The sequence below is a fragment of the Apis florea genome, unplaced genomic scaffold, assembly GCF_048593485.1.
Source record: "Apis florea isolate Af1SG1 unplaced genomic scaffold, ASM4859348v1 contig_37_pilon, whole genome shotgun sequence".
Lineage (NCBI taxonomy): Eukaryota > Metazoa > Arthropoda > Insecta > Hymenoptera > Apidae > Apis > Apis florea.
The window spans coordinates 94,103-116,298 of record NW_028256861.1 but is presented as its reverse complement, the minus strand read 5'-3'; the positions used below and the strand labels follow the sequence as shown (position 1 = coordinate 116,298).

The 22,196-nt window shown below is 42.8% G+C and overlaps 1 protein-coding gene and 1 long non-coding RNA gene across 2 annotated transcripts in view; both read left to right on the top strand.

The window, feature by feature from the left end:
* The window catches only part of LOC100863034 (Sex combs reduced), a 31,680-nt gene extending 13,213 nt beyond the window's left edge, over positions 1-18,467 (top strand). Inside the window, exon 3 of the mRNA XM_012492530.3 lies at positions 15,135-18,467. Within this exon, the coding sequence (XP_012347984.2) occupies positions 15,135-15,439 (305 nt within the window). The 3' untranslated portion in view covers positions 15,440-18,467. The remainder of the gene's footprint in view (positions 1-15,134) is intronic.
* LOC147656210 (uncharacterized) lies at positions 8,309-12,252 on the top strand. Its single transcript, XR_015294818.1, has 3 exons — positions 8,309-11,629; positions 11,705-11,987; positions 12,077-12,252. It is a non-coding gene; the product is annotated as an uncharacterized LOC147656210 (long non-coding RNA).
* Positions 18,468-22,196: the final 3,729 nt, after the last annotated feature.

The window sequence follows — 22,196 nt, the reverse complement described above, 5'->3', positions numbered from 1 at the left end:
CATAAAATGCAGGAAATCATTTCCATCCAGCTCGCGTTGTTTATCGAGGCAAAAGTGTTGTTGGCACGAGACCTGTGCGCATCTGTTCTCTTTAATTTTTCACTCGATTCGATTTTTTGCTCGGCCCTTTGCGGAACGAAGATGTCGATCGATTAATCAGTATCGCGCTGTGCCGCGTCTAGGCATACGAAAAATATTTGCACACGTTCGAAGAGGATATAAGAGAAGATATTTCCTCGCCGACCGTTCTGCGCGACATTCGACACGTCGAGTGAAAATAAATAAATTTCTTTCTTTCTTTCTTTCTTTCTTTCTTTCGCGCACGCGTGTATGTGTGTATATATTGAGCTCGTCGTATTATATTACGCGAGTCTAGCCGGTAATATAGATAAGGAACATTAAAATTAATGTTGTTTTGGAATTCGTGGTTTCGTGGGGGAAAAAATTATCGTAATCTCGCGATAATTTTCAACTCGTCGAGTCGACACATTTCTCTCTCTTCACTTTCTTCGATTTGAAAATTGTTGTCCACATAATTGATCGACGCGGAAATTTTTCTCCTCTTCTTTTCCTCTTCGTCGAGAAATTGGAATTTAATTATGGACACAGTCACAGTCTTGGCCAGCCGCTCGTCCAAGATCGTAGCCGAGGAAAAACACAACGATGGAAGGAACGATGCGTTAAGCGAGGCACAGGGGACGAGTATGGCACTTTGATGCGCGATAAAAAGGGACGCATCAGCTGCGCCGGAGGAAGATCGGTCACGGTGACGTTCGTGATACCGAATTCTTCGTGCCGCAGCGCACCTTTCCAATCATATGAGAACGCAAAATTGAAACGAACGATCCTCTTGGAAAAATGACCAGAGAAAGAGGCAAAGCGCTAATAACCGATAAAATTGCTCGACGCGATTTATTAACACCTATGGTTCTGATGACACGGCGCATCACACGGTTCCGTGTTTTTACACCAATTACCCTCGATAATTCTCTTCTAATTTTCGTTTGTATCCGTGAAAAATATCTTTGCATCGATTCGTTCGCGCGGTACAATTCGCATAATTATCCTGTACAGGATGTATTTCAATCTGCTCGAGCGGAGGAATCACGCTCAACTTGCATCGCCGTCCCCTTTTTACACCCCTAGCGAACTATTTTCGGATCGACTGGCTCCGATGTTCGGAGGGAGCGCAGTCAAAGTAGGCGCTGTACCGGTCATTCTCGTGGTGAACGTCGGCCATATTGCCGTTAACCACGAAAAAAAAAATTAGTACGGTTTCTTCTGTACTGTATCCGCGGGAAGAGAGAGATTTATGATTTTCAGAGGGGTGAAGTGATTAGTCGGATTGGCTTGAGGGATCTCGTTGTAATCCTTGCTTAATGGGTGTAATCGGAGTAAATTCGTATATCCAATTTGGAATTTTATTTATTACCAAATTAGAATTGGAAATTGTGTCATTGCTTTTTTTTTTTCCTTGCGGCAAGAATACGACATTTAAAAAAAAAAAAAAAATAAACGTTCCAATCGTGAAAATTATTCTCTTTGTGAAATATTTTTTCTGAAAGATTGAAAGTGAGTTGGTGAAGAAGATTGGTGGACACTCGGGAAACAAAGTGCAACGAATGATGCCGGCCAGATAATCCTTGGCGTTCGCCAATTATCGCATGGTGTAGCGTCAATTAACGAGGAGCGCTTTCATCGTGGATCAAAGTGGAAGGCGGAATTAAGTAGGAAACAGCTTTATTCCGCGTGTAAAATATATGTTCTGTTAAAGTGCGGCGCAGAGGCGGCCCCCGCGCACACCCGATGACCCGAGACCATAAATAAATGCTTGCGTGAGGTTTACGCATCGCTGTGAATTCTTACCCGTTTGGATAAGATTTCCAAACGTCACCCCTTTGGAGAAAACGACTCATTCGCTCGTTTCATATTTTTCAAAATTTTGATCATTCCTGTTTAAATTTAACGATCAAATATTATAGATAAAGATATAATATTCAATTTTCCCTGGAACGAAATCTCTGGTTTCACGCATTTACAAAGATCTGAATTGAGCTGATATATTTCGTTCCCTAGAACATACGGAGATGGCGAAATTCCTAGAACAAAAATCCCTAGATCTCACTAGATCGAATTCCATTGAGTGAAACAATTATAAAATCGGCAAAAATCGAGCGGAGAAACAGAATTTCGAGCCGTGTAAAACGTATCGAAATGGGACGAGGGGGGACGGGTTGATTCGATAGGCGACGCTCGCCGAGAAGAGGGCATTACGGTTGTGTAGAGGCGGTTCCACGTACACCCCAGCGATCCGGGACCATAAATAAATGCTCGCGCGAGGCTTACGTATACCCGACCACGAAGGCTCGGCCACCATCCGACTAGGGTAACCAGGAGGAACGCCATGGCCGATCAAAACCGACAGCCTCCTAAGAGGAACAAGCTGACCTGAAACACATCGGTGCGCTGCATGATTCATAGAGGACGGTAGCCTGTACGAAAGAGAGAGATGCGTTTCCGATGATTATCTATCCGCGACGCGTGCGCCCTGCATCGAAAATAAGAAGCAGATGGCGCCTCGATCCTCCCAAAGGACTGTAGTGAATTTCACTACAAGAAGAAGATGATCGTCGATCCACGATCGAAATAGATAATTTAATTCTTTTCTTGTTCCTTCTGATTAATTAAAAGGAAATAAGTTACGACACGAGAATATAAATCTGAACAATACGAAATTTAATTATATCCAAAGAAATCTAAACTTGGACTCTAATCTATTGGATTAATTTTAAGATTCATTTGTTGGTATAGATTTTCTGGAATTGTTCCGTAATCCGAGGCTTAAATCTGAAATAAAACGGTTTGGCTCCGAAGCGAGCGAGCGCAGCGTCTGGCCGCAACGAAAATACGAGCATCCTAAAATCGTGGTACGGTAGGAAGTGTATAATTGCCAACAATGTAGCACAAAGGAGAGGAGGAGGAGGAGGAGGAGGAGAACATCGAGGAGGACCGTACAGAGCACGATGATAATCCAGCGAGGCCGTGTCGAATTGCACGCGACGTACTCTCGAGCCAACGGACGCGATCGAAAAACGACGAAAAACTTCTAAAATCATAGCGCACGCATTCTTGCCGCGGCACACACGCGGCTTGGAAATAAATCGATCTCCACACGCGCACACGTGTCCCCTCTCCTCTTCCTACCCCCTCCCCTCCCCCGTTTGTGTGTTTTTGTTCGACCTTAGAGGCGAGGGAGAGAGAGCCTCGCTCTCCTCGCAGCACGTAAAGAGTCGCAGCTGACTGTATTGTTCCCGTTGAAGGTAAGTCATTAATTTTCCCGCGGCAGGAACATTGCCCGTAGAGACGTTCGTGCGGTGTGCGTGCACCTCGTCGTGTCAGTGTGAAAAGTGTTGTGGATCAGTGTGTTCGATCGGCCGTTGCCAATTAATCGGCAAAAATCTGATTTGATACTTGTATATTATATTATATCGGCATCTTCACAGCGAAGCACTTGGTTCTGATTGGTTCTATTGGTGGACGATTGATATTGATGAACAGGTTAGGAAGATTTCTTCATGCTTTAGAGATTTCTAACCTCAAAGCTAATGTGGTCGGATACAAAGCCCTTCTTTTTTCGCTCCGTCTAGTGTGTGTACAACAGTACTACGATTCCTTTCTAACCTCAACTCGTCTCTATGGTAAATCCTTCTAAAACGTACTTTCGCTCGCAGCTATTATTGCTCCACCCACCATTACCATTGTCTACGAAATTCTATGTAAAAAAAAATATCCTTTTACACCGAGCTCCCAAGAGATTCTTAAACTTTCTAATCCAGTTAAATTTCAAACTTTCACTCGTACACAGTCTGAAAGTCTATCTTGTTGTTCTTCTATATAAAGATAATCCTTTTCAGAAATCAACCGCAAACCTTCCTAACCTCTCGTCTAGCAAATTCCAGGGCCATACTTTCGCCCCATAGTCTTCGCATCCAGTGTACCAAGGACGTTCTCGATTGTGCAGAAACGTATAAGGCAGGCAATGCGCGCGGGGGGGGGGGGGAGAGAGAGAGAGAGAGAGAGAAGGTTGAAAGGCAAGGACAGTGACATCGGTATCGGTCGAGCCATACGTTATTCGACGAATGCATAAAGAGGCCTAAACGCTCTGATTATCGAAAAGGCATCGAGGATGGCCGATCCACTGGCGAGCGAAAGATAATGCATTCGGTGGTTGTCCGTAGGCTCGAGTCGCGTGTGTCGAACCGTTGCCTGATGGATGGAGACGCGTACCCACTATTCCCCATTCTTCCTCAATCCCGTTCCATCGTTGTTCCAAGCCGTCGTTTCTCTCTCTCTCTCTCTCTCTCTCTGCACGCACACAAATGTTCCTCGCGTCGTCCTCCTCTTCCCTTTTTCTTCGTTTTCCTCGATACAAAAGTGACCCCTCGGACAGTTTGTTGCGCGCGCGTGAACTCAATCCCCTGTGTCCACGCAATCCTTGTGTTATTCTCGATTCCGTGGGGATGAGTGACCCATTGAAAGCGTCTAATTTTGGGCCGGCTATGATTTACCGCGTTATTCCCAAGGATTGAGAGATTAGGAAGAAAGAAAATGTGGAGGATTGGCAATGTCGGTGGTCGATTCTTGATCGTGAATCGTGCTGCTGAGAATTGGAATAATTCAAGATGAAGGGAAAAATATTTCAAAGGATCTCGAATATTAAAAAAGATCGTCAAATCGAATCACATCATTTAGTTTTCCAACAACATCGATTAATGAAAACTGTTCTAAACTTATTATAAATGTTTAAAAAATTGGTATACGTTCGAAGTTCAATTTTACAACATGGTTAAATTTCCAACAGTTAAAGATCTTTATAACAAAATTGTCATATCTTTAATTTTCTGACGACGCGTCACAATTATTTCCGCTGAAATAATTTTGGAAATAAAATTATTGAAAGAACGGCTCGCCATCTCTCGGTAGCTGGAGAACGGTAGTTCCAAGGTCATCGGTAGTTCCAAGCACGTACGTCAATATTCCGTCGCTCCACGGTCGTCAGCGTGTGAAAGAGACGAGCGAAAGAACGAGCCGCGCGCGACTTTCGTTCCCTGTCAACGGGTACAAAGTGCGGAGGAGGAGGAGGAGGGGGAGGAAGGGTGAAGGGAAGGGAGAGGAGGGTTGGGTGTCGGGAACGGCAGAGAGAGAGGCGTTAATTGAATTTGGGTTCGTGTGGATTATTGTGAAGCGTTTAAAGCGGCCAGAAACAAACCTATTTGCGTCGGGGAGAGAGAGCTTTCTCGTGGAAGATAACAAATGATCCGAGGCGGCCCGGCACTCGCAAACTTCGGCATAAAAGCTTCGCCTCGAAGAGAGAAACCCGTCTACCTACCTTCTCTTTCTCACTTGCTCCCCCGCCTCACTCCATCCAGCTTCGTCTCCTTCTTCAACCCTCTTTCGTCCGCTTCTTTTTCCTTCGTTTTACCCGCGTCACACCGCTCTCCCCACCCCGTGGAAACCTCTCGCCACGCGGATTGAAAAGCAATAGTTTTTGAATCTATTTATAACTGTCCGCCACACGCGGACGCCTGGAACGGTCTAATTTGATTAGAATATTTTTTTTTCTTCCTTTTTCTTTTTTTTGGGAGACGAGACGTTCTAACGGTTTCTTCTTTTCTTCCATCTTTATTTTTCGTTATCTAAACGATTCTCTCTCTCTCTCTCTCAAAGAAAAGTTAGGTTAGGTTCTAAGCACACAGGATCTAAGCAACGAATTTCTTCTTCCACACGATTTCTTTCAACATCGACGAGGATGAAACGTTTCCTCGTTGTTAATAGCATTCACGAAAATTCTTGTTTCCCAGGAGAAATCCAAATCAAGGCTCGGCGATAGGGATCGGGGATACACATCGTCGACTGGCTCCCGGCCAGTGACAACCGAGCCTAGTATCGCGAAAACTCTCTCTCTCTCTCTCGTCTCTGTACGCGCGATTTAAATTTATCTAGGCGTGTTTTGCGTCATTCAGCCCGCTTGATTTGTGACCTTTCGGTGGTCCCGCAGCTGGCGGGCCGATCGCCGTGGCCAAAGATCGGGAAATCAACGACCTGTCGACATTCCGCGACGTTCCTTCCGTCCGGCGCGGCGGCCATTGCCGCTCTGTCGGTACGATCCACCTGTTACCGACGCTTCAGGATAATGTCTCGAGGTTCGAAAACCGGATCTATTTCCTAACTGATAAACAGCTGACACGTTCGAAAACCGTGGCGCGGTTGACTCGTTCCATTCGAAATTCCGCGCGATCATTTTCAAAGAGGAGAGTTGTGTGTGCTTCGCTTTATTTATGAGCCGTGACGGCGGCCGCCACCGACCCCCTTCTGTAAACGTATCCAGGATTTGGACGGGATTTGGATCCGTTTCGCGAGGTGGAGAACGTCGCGTGGGAGTGGGATGAGTGGGCGTAGGCGAGAATGATTCGTGTTGTGATTCGATCCGTTGTCGTTGTTTTGAGTCGCGTTAATGGCTGGCCTACCGTCCCGGTTGTGACACTTTGTGGACGATTTCTAAAGTTGTTGCGATTCGAGGTTTGACGTAATGGGAGACTTACGTGGTGGCAATACGTATTAATTTTGATGGGAGGAGGATACTTGGCGCGATTTATGTTGTTGTATATAAAATAAATCTTTTTCCTTTTTTTTTTTTTTCTTTATTTCAACTTACGTAATTTTATAACTCTGTTTTTCGGTTACTGACTTATTTATTTCATTTATTTTTAACATTTTTCAGATTTGCCTTATCACGTTCGAACGTACCCTAACGTGCTACGTTAGACAATTAGTTTATTCTCACTACTATATCGGACACCCCAAGAGTTTACACGTTCTCCAACAAGCAGCTAGACTAGACAAGCAAGCGCCACTCATCAACACTTATTATCAAATTACGTAACGAACTCTTATCGACCACCGAGTCGACGTCAATACGATATTTTCGTAATAATCCCCGGACTATTTATTTCGGCTGACCATCTCATCAAAATTTTCGTTTCCCCGGCCAAACGATCGCGGAGGCGCCACGCGAGTTAGAAAAGTAAAGTACGAGCCAAGAGGGAGGCGGAAAAGGCGGCTTTCGACTAAAAATACCACTTTTGCGACTTTCCACCAATTTTCACAAAACGAAAAGAACGAAAAAAAAAAAAAAAAGAAAAAAAAGAGAAGAGATCCTAATTTCTAAAATTAAAATCCAATGTAAAAATAGGGAGAAAAGAGGGAAGGACGAGTTTTTAAGAGGCATTTATCCTCGGTTGACTCTGAGATATCTCGTGGACCACCTAGGCTTGAAAGATGCAATCGTAATTGCATAATAGGCACGATAAACTGGCCGGGTTATTTATGAACCTCCACTCTTCTTTTGTCGGCCGTGTCAATGGGGAGAGAAAGAGAGGTTGAGGGATTTGAACGGTGCTGGATGTGTTTCAGTGGATCGGGCCACGATGTCGGGGCCCGAGTAGATTTTAGATTTACATCGTCTTTGTCGTCGTGCCACGCGGTTACTACTCTTCTCCTCTTCCTCCTCCTCCTCCTCCTCCTCTCCTTCGTATTCTCGTTCGGTTAATCTCTTCGGCCGAGGATTGATGATTTATAATTTCTCCGGACTCAGATTCCTGTTCAGAGTTATAAATACTTGTTGTTCTGCCGTTCGCCGCGTTGAGGCCTGATTTTCCTTGATAAACAGCTCGCTCTCTCTCTCTCTCTCTCTGCTCGCGTTCGTTGTATCTCTCGTCTCTTTCGTCTGCGTTTGTAGAAATTCGATATTTAATTTTTCTTTTGTTTTTAAATATTGGATAAATTCTTCTTTTAGTCGTTTGCTAATAAATTGCGCGGCAAGTTTATCTTCGACCTTTATCAATCTTTCTTTTCTAATCTTGAGAGATTGACGGATTTCCATCGAAAATGGTGGTGAACACTTTGCCTTGAAGAACATCGAAGATTCATAGTTTCTTATCGCTTTGACAAATCGCTTTTGCATTTGGAAAGGAATATGAAAATCGGAAGAGAATATTGAAAAAATTCGGCGAGATTCTGAAAACTTTCCTTTTAAATAGATAAATTACGGATAGATATTCCCAGGAGACGAACAAGTTCAATTTTAATCATCTTCCCGCGCGAGATAAGATTTTTCGTCCAATTAACAAGAGTTCAATCATGACTCTAAAAAAAAAAAAAAAAAATCATTTTTGCAATAATTATCTATCATAATCGATCATTTATTTCATTTGTTTGTAATAAAATATATAATAGATAAAAGCTGAATTGAAATTTCAACGATTGAATGAAATTTAAAAAAAAAAAAAAATTCGTACAACCATTGCTGTTTATCATATTTCGCGTCGTTATCGAGCACAGACACTGCAGACGATGTATCGAGTTCGTAAACAGCCGTGGTTATCACGAGAATCAGCAGCAATCGGCTCAATCTGCTTGCACCTTATCGCTCATGCCTTTCCCCCTCCCCGCCCCCCCCGATTTTTCGTTTTCATTTTTTCGCAACGAAAGGCGATTCCCCCGGCCGAAGGCCGAATTCCACGACGCTCTTCTTTCCGTTTCACATTCCACGCGTAGAGATCTTTCTTGTTTAAATGAAATGCAAAGCATCTCTCGATTTTTCCTTCCTTTCCTTTTTGTCCGGGCAGTTTTTGGAATGCGCAGTATTCGCATCGGCCGCGCTTTCAAAAGGGAGGAGGGGGAGGGGAGGGGGGAACTCGTCAAGAAAAGATCGTTTTCGTTCGCATAAGACCCCTCTTTGTTACCTCTCTTAAACTCTATTTATGCGCGCTGTTAAAATCTTTTGCATCACCGATTCACCCGGCTGGCGAGAGAGGCTGAGTTATGCGAGGATTGACCCGACTGATTAGCCTATATCGCTTGTTAAAAATAACCGATGAACGATACATACGTTCTAAACAGTGATTCTGGTTATTTATAAAATTGTGTGGACTCTCCTCGATAATAATGAGGAGAGAAAGAACTAGCGCGAGGAATAAAACACACGAAGGAAAGGAAAACGTGCATTTGACTCGTTATACTGATGATGACTTTTATGTAATCTTGAACGGAACAAGAAATTGAATTTTAAATTTCAATCTTTTCATCAATCGGGTGAACGATTTAATTTTAAATGTGTATTTTATTCCGTAAAAATAACGTTAATAAATAACGTTAACGATAATCGGATTATAATTATAAATATGACAAATTTAATATGCAGTCAAGATTTATCGAAGATTAAAGAGTAGAAGTAATTTTATTTTAAATTCTTGTAGTAAATCACATCGATAAAAATATAATGACATTCATAAGACACGGTTTTATCATTACCATTAAAAAGAATCGAGAGAGAAAGAGAGAGAGAAAAAAAGAGTCATAAAATACAAATTAGCATAAAAAATGCGCAATCAATAAACCGCGCACAATTATCATCGATTACCATTAAAAAGAAAAAAAAAAAAGAAAGAAAAAAAAAAAGAAACAAGGAGAAAAACAGTCAAGGTCGAATGACAATAAACTTTCCACTCGACCCACAAACGTTTGCATACAAGTTTCCATTCGCACCGAGAAGGCTGGACTGGCCGTTATCATTAGGTCGCGAACCGAGATCGTTTTATTGCTTTCCACGGAATTCCTCGATCGATCCAGCCAGATGAAATCGACCGATAACCACACTCCATTCCTATCAGATGATCGTTTACACACACGTTAAAGGGATGTGTACGAGGAGCCATTCTAAATATACACATTCGTAGAGGTTGTCGAGCCTATCATCCTCGCGTGCACGACGCTTGGAATGCAACACGCGGACCGTTTCATATTCCAATGCCGTTCGCCTCGCTTAATCGAGCGATTCTACTCGCGCTGCTTCACCAGTTGCTCGCCGATAGCACCGCGGCGAACGCGATTAATTGCACGTCCACCGATAATCCCGCCTCTCTTTCCGCGGATATCTGAATCACGCTGGATGGCCGACCGATTGATCAAGCGAGATGTTTGGAAAGATGATGGTGACGGGAATAGGTAGCTCTATATATATATTTACGAAAAGAGGTGAAGTTTGGAAAGGTTAGAAATTCCGAAAAGAGAAATGAATTGCCAATTGTCAAAATGGAAGAATATTCGTGCACAACTTTTAATTTTAATAATTTCAGAACACTTTTACCTCTGCATTTTCTCTAATTCTTTTATATAAATATCCTTTGTACCAAAGATAATATCCTAGACGAACGTATTTCATTTCTAACCTAACTTATCTTCACCTCGTCTATTGTCTTTTAACCGAGCATAAGTTTTATATTATACTTATTATACAGTAATTTGTGTGCTCAATGAAAATGAAAGTATTTTATATATAAAATATTGTATAATGAAATAGTGTACCTATTTGTGTGAGGTATCCTGTATCGCGGAATATTTTTTGTTTGAATTCTCTCTTGGCTCGTCGATAAGTTTCACGTGTATCGATAACATTTATCGACCGACGCGTGGTCAATTCTCTTATGATCAAATTTAATCTAACTCAACCTACTTTCAATCGATCAAAGTTCATGATCTCTTGTACTTGTAGATCTTTAGATCCCAAAACTAATCACAGTATCCACCAAAGACACAGAAAAGACACAGAAACGGGACGAGGATCGATCAAGAACGGGGTCGAGCGAGGTTATCCCGGTCACGCGTTAGTCAGGCCGAGGCAGCCGGTCTGTCAGTCAATCCGGGGTCAGAAACGGTCTTCGTGCTGGCGGCTCGGTGACACGTTCGGCGAATACACGCGCCACGAGAGAGTTCTATTAAGAGCGAGAGCCACGAAAACGCTAGACGACACGAGGTGACACAAGATGCCTGACACGACACGGGCCTGCGCTTAGCGCGCACTCTTTCATTCTACACCGGTGTCTTAACAGCAGCGACAGCTATGCGACTCGTTGACCCTGTCGTTCTAAAGCCTCTCCCCTCCCCGCAAGACATGTCAAACATTTTTACCCACTGAGAGAAACTCCCTCTTGTGGTGGATTTTGTTGGTTAAAATTATTATTAGGTTATACCAGTTTTTCTTTCCTATTTATTTTAAAAAAAAAAAAAGTTTCGTGGATTCTAGAAAAGTGATGATTGTTCGTGATTACTGCAATAAAATTGCAGTATATAAAATATTTACATCTGTAAATTAAATCCGTGTTGTTCTGTAAATCTGATATGTCGTTCATATAAGATTTAAATAATTTGATAATTTTGTGAGTGAGTTTTCTAGATTTAATTTCTAAGATTTATTATCCTGCAAAAAGGCACGTTATATAGTTTAAAAGTGATAAAACAGATGTAAAATTTAAACTTTATATTCGGATATTTACGCCTGACCAGATGTCAGATAGAAATATATATTACACGAAAATGTAAATCAGAGCCTGCATATACCGTGAAAATTATTTAAGAAATCGAAACGGAAAATATTGCATATTCAAGTTTTACAAAGAGTATAAAGTGTTCTATGATTTTTGAATCGGAATGTATATAATATTTTACTCGATAGAAGAGAAGAAGTCAGACAAAAATAATTTTTCTTCAAAGATATCAGGATTGCAATTTCGTGAGTAGTTGTTAAAAAAAAAAATTATAATATTTATTTCTCATTTTCACGTAACATTCCCAATTTGTTACGTAGGTTCCACCACAAATTAGGCTCACTGTGAGAATTACCATTTCGTTGCCGCGCACAGCCACGTTTCATCGTCGTTTCTTTTGTTTATGCTAAGCTATCCGAACGTGTAGCGTAACACAAAAGCGAACGTTCACAGCTGCCTCGAGTGGTAAGACACACATCGTCGACGTTTCGTATATTTTGTCGTAAGACCACCGATGAGTAACGATTGGACGTTCTCTTCTATCGTTATTCCCTATCTACTCAAAAAAATGAAACGTCTTAAAAACGCGGGGAAAATAAGAAGGTATCTATTAACAATTACACTGTAATTCAACATAACTCTCCCAATCGTTACAACTTTTTCAAAATCGAAAATTCAATTCTAATTTTCAGAGCGATAAAAAGAAGAGTACTCAACGATAATTAAAGAGCAAAATTCGAATTTCAATGGAAACCTTGAAAACCCATTAATACTTGATTAATACTACACCAGTTGACCAGTTATCAGAAGTTCATTATCTTTGGCAAAGAGGAAGATAAATAAATTAAAAAAAAAAAAAAGAGAGAAATAAGAGGAAAGGAAATCTAATAACATGCAAAGAAGCAAGAAACCTAACGCATTTATTCAGACCAAGAGAGCAATTGCTAGCAAAGATTGATCGCCAGTAGTTAACGGAGATTCTTTTTCTTTCCACAGATCTGTTGCGAGAGATCTGATCTGACTAATAGTAACACGGCCTCGTAACAAACGCTTAATAAAACGTTTGTTGCACGGCGATTCGCGCGAGCCAGTTTTTCTCTAATTATCGCGATATCTTTTCCTTCAAGAGGGGGAAGGCGGCGGGGGGGAAAGAAAGAGAGAAAAGCCACGCGTGTCGTTAATTGCTCACTGCCAACAACTCGATACGTTGAACCGATATCCGACAATCACGATTCTTTGAACGTGGAAAGAGATTTATAGTTCGAGGGAAACCCGATCAGATGTCGCACGTCTCGCTCACACCCGTTCAATTATCACTCGGCTTAATTTCTTCGCGTTATTTTTGGTTGCTCGAGGATGGAGGAAAACTTATTCTCGAACAGTTTTTACGAAGTTTTACTTTGTGTCGGTTGGGGAACGGAATAAAATGATTTACGTGTTACTTTGGAGGAAGTATCGTTTAAGGAGCAAGAGTGGAAATATGATATCCGATGAAGAATGATTTTAAACGGTAAATGGATGGACACTCTTCTTGTGTTTTTCTTTCGCTTTCGTATTTATTAAGAATTGACAAGATAGATAGATATTTTTGATTAAATTGTTTTTAAGGAAAAATTGGCAATTTTATACACGTATATTGGATATTAGAGTTAAAACCAAGAAGTGACGCTATATAATTTATCATTTAAAGAAACACGTAGGAATAAATATAAATTCTTAAACAAGATCGATCGTATCAAAAAGCATTTACCCTTAATCTCTTGTTCATCGCAACCCAACATACCAAACACTCTTTAATACCAACTTTCTAATAACCTTAAAAACCAATTTATTCTCCAAGAAAGATCCACACGTGTAAAAAGAGAAGGAACCGCAAAGCTTGTCGATCAGAATCTCGCGTAAACACGAGAGATCGAACTCGAGGCCTCGGCTGTCCAAGTTCTGTCATCGGGAAGGACACCAGGGCCCTTTTTCTAAATCCTCTTTTCTAAATGATTAATAGCTCGCGTCCGCGTTTCGTCGCATCGCTGTGAAAGAATGCCACGACCAAGGATTCGCAACAACAAAGACCCCTCGCGCAACACCGTGACGCGAGCGTCTGTGCGCCTGCGCGTGCGTGTACGTGCTCGAGAGAGAGACAGAAACAGACAGAGAGAAAGAGAGAAGCCTTTGAATAATCCGTGAATGCGTCCGCGGATTCGTATTCGGGCACGCCGGGTTCGTTCAACCGGCGAACAAAGCGCGCGCGGATAATGATCCATTATCAGTCTGTGATAAAGATACGGCGGCGAACTGGCGCGATCCACCGTGACTGCAATACACACCGAAAACTTTCCTCCTTTTTCTCTCTCTCTCTCTCTTTCCTCGAGAGAAGCGATGATTAATCGCCGTCCGACTCTTGTCAACGTCGATGCACACCGGCCCCTGTGACGGAAGAATGCGGGTCCCGGTGAAAGTCGGGCCCCAATCTCCTCCCTTCCCCTCCGTCTCTCCCTCTCTTTTATCGAAAAACGGACGCAACGTTAGACCTCCTCTATCATTAGTTTAACACTTATTTCAACCAGCAATTGTCGCACGTATTTTCATAAACAGATAGTTTCTCTCTCTCTCTCTCTCTCTCTCGCGGAAAATATAGAAAGAAAGAAGTGGAACTCGAACGACAGGATTTCTCCTTCGATTTCTTTTTTCCTTTTTGCCAAAATCGCACAGCGGGCGGATCGTCTGCGTTGTATCGACGTCACCGGGACACGGTTGGCAATTAATCACGCGGAAAGGATCCACGCTGCGTCCCTTCGCTCGGTACGCGTGCCGGCCTCATAGTGGCGTGCAATAATGAGACAGAGAGAGCGAATCGGGCAAGATATCGCGAGCAGCTATTCGTTAAAAAGTCGTGTTACTTCGGGAGGAAAGTGATAACGCGCGCTCGGCCATTAAACTCTCCCTCGAATTCGTTTCCTCGTGGACGAGTTTCGCGGGCGACAGAGGTGGAAATTGCTGCTTTTTCAACTTCTCGATATCTGTGAGCGCTTGCTGCCACCTCGATCGAAAGATAAATTTGAAGAATAAATATATATATGTGTGCATCGGTTATCGACAAATAACCAATAAGTGTTTCACAGGTAAATAAGTCCGGGGAAAAGCATGTTACAGGTAGGAGTAACAGGTTAATATGGTATTTAAAGCTGGCCTCGAGAGGTTTCTCCTCGAGAGCTATTCGTTACTCGAGCGTTTTGCAACGGAGTAGGTGTAATAGGCGGAGCGGTATCGTAATAACAGCGTTGCATAAAATTATTTATGGCCCGGGCGTGTGGGTAAATAGGCGAAACAGCTGCCAAGCGGCCGGTAGCAGCTTCGATCAAGCGTCGCCTCGTTGAAATAATTAGCCGAGCTCCGTGAACCGTTACGTTTGCCTCGACGACAATTCGATAATGGACAAGTTTATCCTCGACGGGAATAATATCTCGTTGAACAACCTGTTCAAAAGGAGTTAGGCCTCTCTTGATAATTTTTACATTTTTATCGAGAAAAAAAAAATTATATTATATTTGATTCGTTACGATGAATTAATATCAATAGCACGTAACATATTTATATTAAAATTGTTTATTATATTATTGGTTATATGCGTAATAATAATAATTTTAAGATTAGCAATCGAGGATCCTTGGGATGCAATTGTATTATATTATATTCACCGATATAAAAAAAGAAAAAAAATCTCTGTTTCTGACGGAAATATCTGCTCGACAGGCACGGTGAACGCGAACGGCGAGGTGAAGCGGCAAAGGACGTCGTACACCAGGTACCAGACGCTCGAGCTCGAGAAGGAGTTCCACTTCAACCGATACCTGACCAGGCGGCGTCGCATCGAGATCGCGCACGCCCTCTGCCTGACGGAGCGGCAGATCAAGATCTGGTTCCAGAATCGGCGGATGAAGTGGAAAAAGGAGCACAAGATGGCGAGCATGAACATTGTACCGTACCACATGTCGCCTTACGGCCACCCTTACCAGTTCGCGCCCCACCCAGGCCAGTTCGCACACTTGGCCACATAGGACGAGTTCTCGCCCGCCGAGCTCGGAGCACACGCTGTCCGGTTCCCCGGGATGTACGGCGAGCAGAACTTCTAAAAAGGCTTTTCCCCCCCGCCCCTAACCCGGCCTTGGCCATCGTCACGATTCGTAACAGGTCTCGGTGACTCAGGCCGGCCCGGGACACTTCGCTTCCAGTGGGACACACGTGGTGGAGATCCATGCCGCGAACGGCATAGTAGGCCGCCGATGGACCGTCACTCGTCGACCGCTGAATTCGCGTCCCTCCTCTTTTTTCTCTCTTTTCTCCTCCTCCTTCTTCGTCCGAACTTTTTTCTTCCTTCTCCCTCGACGAAGCAAGGTTTAAGGAGTAAATTATATGTTATATATATTTAATTTATTTTTCTCTCTCGAGGTTTGTAACGTTCCTCGTGGAACGTTGAATTTGACGAGTAAATGAAGATTTGTCAACCCTTGAAAATTCCCAGATCATTAACGACAATTGTTACGTGAATCGTCCATCGGTGTGTCCACGTTACCGGCCGGGATATATTCCGTCACGTCGATACAACTGTTCGAAGTCGAAGGGAAGCCGAAAAGGAAAAAAATTTTCTGCAAAGCAAAGCCGTGCGCCCGATTAAATGGACTGGACGCGCTCCGAGGGGCTCTCGCCGCGGTATTAAATTATAAATCGTACCCGAGCGCGGACGGGAAGCCACCTCAGCGGGTGAGATAAAACCGAATCAGTAGTTTTTAAGGGCTTAGAAATTAGCGGTCTAAGTGATTAATTAATTGAGCGACTAATTAATTAATTATCTTGTCCGGCCGCGTCCATTGTTTCGCGTCTTTTGGATCTAGGATCCAAAAGGGAACCACACCCTCCTCCTGTTCAACCCCTCCACGCACACACACCCCACTCCCCGTACGCACAAACACGTTTCCCCCGAGACCGAATGGGAAAAGAAAGAAAGAAAGAAAAAAAAAAAAGAAAGAAAAGGGAAAGAAGGAACGCGGCTCCGACTTGTGTACTTACATTACTTAACTTCGCGTTTCTTCTTCCATCTCTTTTCTTCTCTTCTCTTCCTCTTCTTTCGCTCCGTTCTCGAGAAAAAAAAAATTATCTCTTCCCCTCCTCGCCCCTCCCCCCCTCCGCCGCTCACTCCCTCCCTCCCCTCCCCTCCCCCGCCCCTCCGCGGGGGATTCACCGGCCGGACGAATCGACGAACGACGCAGTCTCCACAGACCGGTGGAACCGTCTGTTTCTATGTGCACGTTAAAGTCTCTACCTACCTACGTAGTACGTAAGGTGCCTATTAATAAACACTCTTCATCCATACTTCGCCGCCGTTTTTTTTCGATAGAGGCCTCTTGGATACTTTTACTAGACTTTTACTACGGCGAGAATCGAATCGCCCCCGCTGTTGTATGATCGCCGCCACTTTATAAGCTGGATAGAGTTGTTAACAGAAGCCTGTTTTTTTTTTTTCTTTTTCTTTTTTTTTCCACGCCGCGGTTCCAAGCCAAATCGAATAGGGGAAGCGATCATCGTCTCTTTCCACGTCGTTTATCACGATACAATGCATACGCACGCGATACATTTTACTCGCGGTACTTATTAAATGTTCCTCCTCTTTTCTCATTTCTACCGTTTCTTTTTTTTTTTTTTTTTTTCCATTCCCTTAAGGTGCGTAATAACATTTTCGATTAGGGGATTAATACAGAGCGAGCTGTTTGTAAATATACCGCTCAGGTTATTCTCAACTGGATAGCACTGGATTCATCAATCTTTCTTGTGGAATTCTCGCGTTTAATTATTGCACACGGTACAATTTTCTTTCTTCCCCCCCCCTCCCCTCCCCCTTATTCTTAAATTGTACAACGTGACGCGTAAACGTGACTTTTTGTCCAGAGACGATAGAGGGATTTTCGATCAGCTTTTTTGCGAAAGGTACGCGTCCGCGCATGCGCCACCCGTCTAGCTGCGCATTCGCAACCGCGCAATTGCACGACGCGTGCAATACGAGGAAAGAAAAGAACGAAAGCAAGCTTTTTCGAGCGAGAGGAGGATGAGAAGGAAATAGGGGCGATCTAATCGAATAGAAGAAGCAGGTGTTTAAATGAATTTAGATAATGTGTTCGTGGCGCGTTAATTGATTTTATCTTGTGATACACGAGGACTCGAGATAAAGAAAGAAAGGAAGAAAGAGAGAAAAGGAAAGGAAAGAAGGAAAGGTTATAATTAAACCGAAGAAATAAAATATAAAAAAATAATAAATCGCTCTAGCAGTCGCTCTCGTGCTTATTAAATAAATAAAATATGTCGTGAACTGCGTAAAATTTTATGCGAAGCAAATTCGGAAGAATACAGGGATCTATTAAAAAAAAAAAAAAAAAAAAGGTATATATATATATATGTAATATTATTAATATTCAGAGTGAAAGAGAGTGAGAGGGAGAGAATGAATGAGAGGAAAAAAAGAGAGAGAAAAGGATATTGATAAGAGCGAGCAAGAGCGAAAAGAGAGAAAGATATACAAGCGTAGGCTATTAACGTTGAATTGTACATAGCTATTGAATATATGGCAAAAAAAAAAAAAATTGAAACACGATATTGAACGACGTTATTATTATCGTACGAGGCGCTAACGAACGAGCACGATTCCTCGAAATAATTCTTTTGCAGTCGATAAGGACAGAATATGAATATCCGTTGCTTCGCGGAACATTAATGTTTGTGATAAAAACAATGCACGAGGATGCAAATTGTGTTCGAACTGAAACAATACACACACATATATATATACACACACACACACACACTACACACATTATATATATAATATACGTTAGATAATCTTTCGTTATCGCCTGGTACATCGCATATAGGGATATTTAAATAAATGAATAGTGAGGATCGATTAATTAATTAATTAATAATTAATTATTATTATTATTATTATTATTATTAATATTACGAATTATTGAAATTATCGATATTATTATTGCTATTATTGTATCGAGAGTGAGCCTAATTGACTTGGTCCAGTGTTAATATTGTATTCTATTTGTTATTATTATTATTATTATTATTATTATTATTATTATTATTATTATTTTGTTGTTCACGCCGCGTGTCGTAACACAACACGTTCCGTACCTACACGAATGAGCAGAGTTCAGATGTTCAATTTCTCGCGCTCGCGTGAATTTTTAAGCGAGTTTTCACCCGCTTTCGAGTATACATACATACATATATTTATATATGTATGTGTGTGTGTCTCTCTTTCGATCATCTTCTTACTTCACTTTCTTACCTTCCTCGTGGCGCGCGTACGAATTACGCGGGAGGGAAGGAAGGAGGGAAGGAAAAGAGAACGAAGGAAAGCCTATTACTATTACACTACTACTACTACTACTACTATTACTATTACTACTACTACTACTACTACTACTACTACTACTACTACTACTGCTACCCGTCAGGTGCGAAGGATGCGTTTCTCCAACGTTTAAAAATTAAGCTCAAGTATTACGTTCGTGCGTAGCGTCAAACTGAAATGTTACTTCATTCCATGTAAAGATATACGTAAAAAAAAAAAAAAAAAAAAAAAAAAATAGTTCTAACTGAGTAAAAGAAGAAAAAAAAGAAAAAGGAAAAAAAAAAAGAAAAAAAAAAAGAATCTATCTACCTATCTACTTAATACATCTAACTACTACCGTAACCTAGAGCACCGTACGTGTAAGGTCGCATTAATTATACGTATAATTTAAATTGTAATTATTAAAAAAAAAAAAAAAAAAAATGATGATATGAAACGTACAGGAAAAGAGAAAAAAGGAAAAAAAAAAAAAAAAAAAAGAAAAAGAAGACCTCGTTCGTTTACCTTACTTGTCTTTCTTTGAAACCGCATTTTCGAAGAATTCCCTTTTCCCTTTTCGAGAGAGGGGAGGACGAGAGGGGGATAATTATCACGAGCGAAATTTTTGCTGAAATTCCACACCGCGATTCGATAACGTTCGTCGAGTCGAAAGATCGAGCGATGCCCGGACTCGGACGAGGTTATCGCCTGCCTCTCGAATCCGCTCGTGCCGATTTTTTTCTTCCATCCGCGACGTAACATCAACAACAACGACAAAGTTTTTGAACGAGTGAAAAAAATTGTCACGGTGCAGGCTTTCCCCCCGAAAATTCTCGGACCGAGATATTCTCCTCCTTTGGGATATAATATAATTCCAATTCGAAGTTAATCCGTTTATAAAACGTGTAATCTAAATTTCATCGAAAGAAGCTGCAAAACTCTTTTTTTCAATTTTCTCGATCCTTCCAAAAACATCTAATTCAATACGTTCCAATACGTTTTCTCCCGTCATTTTCCTCCTCCGTAAATTCTTCCATCCTCCGTTTTGCTGCGTTATGCACCTCGCGTTACGGACCTCGCCTCGAGGCTTCGAGATACGATCGCGTGACAAGAGCGGGAGGTCGCGGGTTGATAAAGCGGCCCTCACACCCCTCGAGAACTACCGAAACGGACAGGAGACAAGAGGACTGGACGCAAGTCACGATCCCTGATGCAACGATCTCCGCTCCTTTTCACGATTTCACCGCGCTACCGAGGATGACGAGGCGAGATCGGGAGGCGACGTCGAAATTCCCCCTCCCCCGTTCACATCCGAGGAATAATCGAACGTGACCCTTTCGAAACAATTTCAAAAATTATTCGCAACGCGAATAATTCGAATTCGTTTCGCAATTAGGAGATCCGGAGGAGGTGTAACGAATTCGCTCTCGAATATTTATCACGAAAATCTTGAATCGTTTCTTCTTCACGACGACGGGACAGAGGCAAGCCTAAAACGCGTTTGGAAAAGTTGTTTGTTGGAGTTTTTCCGCGGCGAGCCAGAAAGGAGGCCTCCTCCTTTCCCCTCCTTCCTCTCCCCCGGTCGGTCGATCGGTTTGAGCGACAGGCGACGCGGGGACCCGAGATGAGGGGGGGGAGAGAGAGAGAGGGAGCCCTGTCCAACAACGTCCGCTCGCTGCGACGCGCGTCCGCAAACGGAGCGGAGCAAGACTTCACCACTTTTATATACGGAGTCTGAATAACAAATCTGTCCAATTCACATGTCGACATCAAAGAAGATAATATAAACACTACATCGATACATCGTCCTCCGCAAAAACCTTTAATGTTTTATTAATGCAAGGGGCCTCCTTCGTCCCATTCCGCCGAGTCCGTTCCACTCTCTCTCTCTCCTTCTCTTCCTCTCTTTTCTCCGAGCGAAACGATTGTTCGAGAGAGTATTGGCGCGCTACGGGGGAACACCCGATCGAGAATCGAGAATCTTTCTCTCTTTTTCTTCTTCTTCTTCTTCTTCTTCTTTCGAAGAAGGGGTTTGTCGGCGAGGTGAGACCAAGCCTTGGAGGAGAGAGGCGTCCATTCCTGGACCCGAAGAGTCTGAGGATTTTCCGAGTGTTGATTTTGAAGAAACAGGAAAAATTTGCCAGGCACGTTTCCGTCGATTGCCATATTTGCAGTTGTTCGAGATCGGGCTCAATTTGTATGTAAATGGGCCGCCCGACCGAGTTACCCGGTTCAGAAACGTCCGGGAGACGTAGTGCACGCGCGTGCAAGCAAACTTGGTCGAATTGGGAAAAAAGCGAAGAGTCGTGTTTTCGTGTTTTCGATTGACTCATCCCGTCCTACATTTTATTATTACACGTGTATTTATATCAATTAGTGAACTCTTGTTGCAAAAGGTTGGTAATCTTTTTTTTCCTTTTTTTTTTTTTTTTTTTTAAATATAAATACGTTTAAATTCATCCGATTGAAAAAAAAAAAAATGCTCGGCCAAGTCGCGGAGGATTCGAAGAGAGATAAGCAAAAATCCGTCCTCCATTCCTCCACCGAACGTTACGCACGAAATGCATAAGCGCAGCCCCGTGTAATTGTATGCAGGAATGCAGGCAAGGTAGCGAAGACAGGGTGTACGCTCCTCTCCCCGAGTAGAGGAAGGTTTGAAATCGGGGGAGGAGGCCGGGCAGCTCGAAAGACGGGGAGATGGATAGAGAGGAAACCCCTCCTGATCCGCGGCTTCAGATGTGACTGAAGGCCGGCGGGGAGGGGGTGGGGTGGGGGGGGGGGAGGAGGCCTCCCTGAGTGACAGCCTCGCCACTCGTACGTGGGAGGCGAGCTCGCAACAAAGGAGAGACGATAGCCTTATGCAAAATAGCTCATGCGATATCGCGAGCACTCCCTCGAGAGAGAGAGAGAGAGAGAGAGAAGAAACCCTCCATCCATCGTTTTTATCATTACGAGAACTTGGAATGTAAGTAAAGTTATAATATTCCCCTTGGATTAGAAATATAATCGTCGAGAAAGAGAGAGAGAGAGAGAGAGAGAGGGAAACCTCGCTTGAAACAACGCAAAGGAAGAGAGGAGGGCGGCCTTTAGACGTCACTCGGAATTCCAAATATCCGCGAGTTTCTACGATGTAATAACGAATGACACGGTCTCGGGGAGCAAACGAAACGAGAAAGTCTGGCAAGTGGCAAGAGGGAGGGGGAGGGGGAGGAGTAACCGAGTTCCAAAGGGTCTTCCGGCCGAGAATTAATCATCCCTGGCAGCAGCTCTCGATGTCCCTCTGCCTGCCACCACTACTTTCCTCCAATTCCCAATTATACGATTATCCGGCGAATCAAAGCTTCGAACGAAAATTGCAACCCTTTTCCCCTCTTTTCGACGAATTTTTCTACAATTTTCCCTTTCTCGTCTTTTATCGAACG